At 34.5% G+C, this 6,401-nt stretch overlaps 1 protein-coding gene across 1 annotated transcript; it reads left to right on the plus strand.

Moving 5' to 3' along the window:
- The first annotated feature begins 746 nt into the window (after positions 1-746).
- LOC114359557 (esterase FE4) lies at positions 747-3,795 on the plus strand. The gene is made up of 3 exons (XM_028314000.1): positions 747-1,167; positions 2,084-3,354; positions 3,594-3,795. The coding sequence occupies exons 1-3, from the start codon at positions 991-993 to the stop codon at positions 3,775-3,777; spliced, it is 1,632 nt and encodes a 543-aa protein (XP_028169801.1). The 5' UTR covers positions 747-990; the 3' UTR covers positions 3,778-3,795.
- Positions 3,796-6,401: the final 2,606 nt, after the last annotated feature.

The following is a 6,401-nucleotide window of genomic DNA, read 5'->3' on the forward strand; positions in this document are numbered from 1 at the left end:
GCACATTCAGCGTTTGCCAAACTCGTCTCAAGCTCATATTCATAGACCAAACTCTGTTTTGACTTGAGATGAGAGACTTGAGATGAGATTTACTGGATTTGGGAATATTTATTGGTCATCAGTCTTTATTATGTCAAAAGACGTTAGGTCCGTGGGGGGCAAATGCTCATCGTATGATGTCATGGGAATGCCGGGAAGACAAGTCAAGTGGCTGATTGACTGTACTGTACTGAACATATTAAACTTAAAATTCAAGGTAACAAAAGTCTTTAAATTGTTTACAACTCGATAGGTTAGTGTTCTTAAAATGGCATTACTATCTATTTACAGTGGCGTTAAACAAACAACAATAATAAATTATGAAGTAATAGGTGCCTAATTGGCAATATACCACGCTTTAATGTGGTGCTGCTGGACACACTTAAGATAAAAAACGAACCTTTAGTACCTACCTACTTATGAAAGAACGAGCTCGAAACATCTGCATCGTCATTAGTGTGACGATTGCCAACGAGATACGAACAACTTTACCCTAAAAAGGGAAAGAATATTTTCTACTTTACATGCATTTTCTCGGGTTTTATGCTTAGTATTAAATTATCTAACTATAAAGAGTAAAATAAAAATACATTCAAAACCAGAAAGAAAGATCGAATTTCCTACATTCGCACTAAAGCAAATGCGATGAAGGGATTTTTAAATTATGTAGTGGCAACCCAGCCCGTCAGCTGTCAGTTGCGAGCGTGCGCTCTTACGCAACAGCCGCGCGCACGACCCGCGTTCAAGGTCACGTCTACAAACACAACCGGTGTTTAATAATATCGCATAATAATCATCAAGCAAGCATGAGTCAGTCGTTCAGAACCAGCAATAATGAAGTAAAGACTTAACTGCCAATGTTACTAGGTCACTATCATAATAACTATCTTATCGATCGCGATAAACAGTCTCGCTCTACATTCCCAGTAGTGATGACCGAAATTGTCGAAGATGTACGAAAAGAGGATTGTACTGTTTACCCTGTTCGCGTTGAATTTGGTCGAACAACCGGCGCCGGAGGTCACCATCGAGCAAGGGATTGTGAGCGGTAAAATCAACGAAGATGGGACTATATTTGAATACATGGGCATTCCGTACGCAACTACTAACAGCGAGACAAGGTTCCAGGTAAATTGTTTATGTTAAGATAACCTCTAAAATTGTTAGATTGCATACATAATTTGTATGGGTTTTTTATTGAATGAAGTTTTATCTTAACTATTCAATGATTGTCGTAACGATCTCTAGAATAATGTTATTTAATTTACAAACTACCTACTATGTTCACACTGCAGTACACGCGTCCCTTTTTTTACACGAATACACGCGCGGCCTACTCTGGTAAGCCAATTTAAAATCACTGTAAATCAGTTTGTAAGCAATTTATGAATAGAATTATTATGTAAATGATAAAAGTGTTTATTATAGTTATTTTATAATCAAAGTTTCTATAATAAATATTTGGGATCAAACATTATAAACAGATTTAAAAGTTGTAAATTTTTTGGACCAAAATTGCACTCCGAGTCCAATTTTTTTGTTAACAAAAAAAAAATTGACTGAAAAAATATGATTAATTTTTTATCTGTCATAGCATTCATGACTTTTTACTGCCTGGTACACGGTGTAAATCCATTTGTTGCAAGTCTTTCACAATTTTTTTGTCGAGTGATTTCGGGCTTTTGAGTAAACTCGCAGTTTTGACGGCCAATTTTAGAAAAGTGCGCAGACTCTAGCGACCCAAGCTTTACTGACTTACTGACAAATTTAGTAAACGAGGCTTTCCTGGAATGCCAGCTCTCTGGCGCAAGTTTTCAAAAAGTTATAGCGTAAAATGTTACCCTGGTTTACTATAGTAGTCCGCGCGTGTACTCTAGTGTTAATAAGTAAACAAATTAATTATGACAGTAGGTAATAATTGATGTCATTATTATTTTGATGGTTCAGAGATCTTTATTGTGATTGTAACTTTTGTGATTTACCATAAAAATAAATCTATTTTGGTATTACTGGTATATAAATAAATTAAATATTTCGTTTCTAGGCTCCCCTCCCCCCGCCAAAATGGGACGGCGTTTTCAAAGCAGTGGATGAGCACCACTCCTGCCCACAAATGATGTTCATAGGCGTTGTTGGATCTGAAGATTGTTTGAAGATTAATGTTTATGTACCAACACAAGCAAAGAAACCACTCCCAGTCATGGTGTATATCCATGGAGGAGCATTCATACTAGGAAGTGGAGGAAAACTGTTGTATGCACCGGATTATCTAGTCAACAAGGACGTAATCGTAGTGACGTTTAACTACAGACTAGGAGCCCTTGGATTTGTTTGTCTTGGGATCAAAGAAGCACCTGGAAACGCAGGTTTGAAAGACCAAATAGCTGCACTAAGATGGGTCAAGAAAAATATAGCAGCGTTCGGTGGAGACCCAGACAATGTCACTTTATTTGGAGAAAGTGCAGGAGGTACATCCACGTCTGTACTACTAGCTAGTGAAACTACAGTTGGATTGTTTAATAGAGTGATTATTCAAAGCGGTTCTTCAACCTCCAATTGGTCAGTAAATAGGAAACCTATTTGGGTCGCTAGTCTTTTAGCTAAAGTCATAGGTCATGATACTGAAGACCCCCACGAAATATACAAAGTACTTTCGAAATTGCCTTACAAAGAATTAGTAAGTTTGAAACCAATCAAACCTTTAGGTATGTTTTTCGACACACTCTTATTACATTTGCCGTGTGTTGAAAAATCATTACCAGGTGAAGAGGCAGTCTTAACAGATTTACCATATAATTTACTGAAACACAAACCCAAAAACATTCCAGTGATTTACGGGTCAAATAGCAAAGAAGGTCTATTCTTGACTTCAGCAGAAAATGATACGACTCTTGAAGAGAGAAATAGAAGATACCTTTTTGCATCAGACTTAGAATTCCATAATGAACATGAGGCATTAGCCACAGCTGCCAGAGTGAGGAACTTTTATTTTGGGGAAGAGCGAGTAAGCCATAAAAATATAAAATCATTGGCTAAAATATACACTGATTTGTATTTTGAATTTCCCGCTGCAATAGAATCAGATTTACTTGTGAAACACTCAAATGCAACAGTGTATAATTATTTCTTTGATTATTCTGGGAAAAGGAACGTACTAAAACAGAGAATGGGCTATGGCAATGAGAGTGGTGCTTGCCACGCTGATGATCTCTTTTATTTATTCAAGCCAAGGATCTGGCCTTTTTCTGTAAATGAGGAAGATGGGAAAATGATAGAATGGATGACTGGCATGTGGACAAACTTCGCCAAGTATGGGTAAGAATTTTTTTCCGACGACTGTTTAAAAGTAAGGTTTCGTTTCACAGCCTTACTTGACTTAACAAGTTTAGTACTAATGTCCGTTTTCACCATCAATCCCTAAGTTTTAAGTGACTCCTATGAAAACAAGTGTGTTACCATAGATGTCACTTAAAACTTAGGGATTTATGGTGAAACCGAGCAAAGACTTACATTTTGCTTTCTAACCAATGCATTAACTTTTGTTTCTTTTCCAGTGATCCTACACCGAAAGCAGCAGACATTCCAGTGAAATGGGTTCCAAGTACTAAAAATAATTTAAGATATTTGTACATCAACAATCCAATGGAAATGGGTCCAGTTCCTAATCCTGAATCGTATAGTTTATGGAAAGATATTTATGATAAATACCGAAGACTTGATTTAAGCTTTTATTTATAAATACAATAAGGAACATGACCACGTTTTTTATTTAATTCATACGCATTCGAAAGTACAAGTCTATAGTAGTCTACTATTCTTCCGGGTAATGCTCTGAGCAACGTTATCATTATCATAAAAATTCAAATGAGATTAACATTAATTGAGATAATATTTATCTAATGTAATAAAAAATATTATTTAAAATGCATTAGTACATCTTATCGCCTTTTTATAAGTCAAGTTCCAATCACGTTACAGCAAAGAATCCGCTTACGTACGTAAGCATATACCTACATAATTTATTTGTCTTACATTACAAATGAATCTTAGTCTTTCTTTTTCATTTATTTCTGTAAATAGGCTTAAAAAAAAGCACTTTTACACGTCCCAGTATTAACCCTACCACTGCTTCAGGACAACAAATGGGCCAGTGCCGAGAAGAAGCAGCGCAAGAAACTTAGTCACTATTGTCCGCCTCTTTTTCAAAGGTTTACAGACTTTAAAATGTACAAAGTTATAAATATTTATGCGAGCTAGGCAGTAACGCATCCCAAACATTTTTATCTTTTAAATAATCATCGACTTTATAGTAGCCCTATTTCATTAAGGTACCTACTTTTAATATGTGCTTTGAATTTATGAATGGGTAGTTCTACAACAGTTTGTGGTAATTTATTAAAGAATTTAATACATTTTCCATAAAAGAATTACCAGTCTGGTAACGAATAAAAAGTCAAATGTTACAGTAAGTTTGATATTTTTCAATAGCTCCTTATTTTCTCTACTCTGTGACGCATTACTCAAATCTACACCAAAATCTTTTATGGTTGATATCTAATCTATTTGTCAAACTATTTGAACTTAAATCTTGAATACCGAGAATCACAGAATTATATCAGCTGTGTTTTGTCTGTGTAATTTAATTGAGCTAAGTTGATTCCCGCCGCAATCTCTGTGAGTGGATCATTTAATAAGTCTAACTCGACAAGCGATGCCTCAGTAGCCGCTAATGTAATAACCGTATCAGCTCGGATTAAACGTTTTATTGATAGCTTGATGCTTGATTGTAGATAGAAGCTCGTCTCAATCTAAATTAATGTAGTACTTGAAATAATACAAGGAGCTTTAAATTTTATTCTGTTTATCAGTGAGACAGTCAACGTTGGAAATATTTCGTTCATAATTAATTTTGATCAATGTAATTCTTTAAAGTAGCTATGCTAAAAATGAAAACGAAGATAATTTCCGTCAAAATTTTCTGTGGTACATATTATTGTGGTACCGTGGTATTATATTAGGGGAATTATAAAACGAGCGACTAAAAAAAAACTTTGCGACTGATGATGGCATACTGTTTTAATACCTTGAGCGGTATGAATTTGAGTAAGCGAAAAATTTACCAAACTAACGACGAATATTGATCAATAATAAAATCCAGAACGAGCTTACAAAATGTGGGTTTTGATTATTACATTTCAGACATAAAAATACTATCCGGGCGACTAAATTACTAAGTGAGCGACTAGAAATAAGTACAGAGAGGGCAACTTTAATATGAAGATACATTAGATTTTTCTAATTGAGGTTTTACTGAACGAACTACAAAAAAGTTAATACTAAGCAAAGTTTTGTGAGCTGCTTTATTAATGATTATTGGTTACTGATATTATATTTGAGGTCTCATGTTTTTTATTTTGATACGCTTTATTAATGAAAACTACAGATTGTTACAGCGCGCGAATTCGAATGGGGGCGGGGCGACTGTCCCGAATTTTTAACAAAATATGTATGCAAACACGTTTTGGGTCTAGCAATTCAGCTCAAACCACAGAATAATAATAAGTACTTAACAACACCGCCACACTGGAAGCAAAACTGATACCTATTGGAAGAAAGAAAATGAGGCCGGCCCGCTAAGTCCAAGCCAGCACTTATCATACAGTGACGATGAGTAGGTAGGTAGAGCTCCTCAATCCTCATAGGTATCAATCAATGAACCTTATTAATAAGATTACTTTTTTTGGGTTGACAGAAGCGACTTATTTTATTTTGTTTTTTTTTTGTTGATTCGATTAAGAAAATACAAATTTATTTCATTTTTCGTAATATATTGTGTCATTTGATTACCTACCCTTAAATTTTAATGATTTATTTTTTTCGCTACTAGAATAGTGTTCCGTCAAATATTTATTTCATAAGATCATTTTTTATTTAAATTTGGGCTCATAATACGCTGCTCATAACAGTATTTTTCAAAGTAGTTTTTGCATTCGAAACACTTCATTAAAGTTAAAAATACCGCTCAGTATAAAAAAAGCATTTGCCAAATATTGAAACTAAATGCAGGACCTAACGTTGACACTCAATCAAATATTAGGTCGCTCAAATATTATGAAGCTTCTCATTTTGTATTTTAAGGAACTCAATTTTTTATTGTAAGATGCTGTTATTTTGAATTTTCGTTACTCGCACTCAGTCGCTCACTTAGTAATTCTTTAGCCCACATTAATTATTTTTGACACTTACAACATAAATTTACAGTCACTCGTTTAAATACTACCCATTATATTATACCACAATATTAAAGGTAGGTACTTACTCAGTTTCTTAGATTTATTATCTAAAAAAAATAACATTTTTCC

The sequence above is a fragment of the Ostrinia furnacalis genome, unplaced genomic scaffold, assembly GCF_004193835.3.
Source record: "Ostrinia furnacalis isolate ACB-3 unplaced genomic scaffold, ASM419383v2 OfSCF4473, whole genome shotgun sequence".
Classification (NCBI taxonomy): Eukaryota; Metazoa; Arthropoda; class Insecta; order Lepidoptera; family Crambidae; genus Ostrinia; species Ostrinia furnacalis.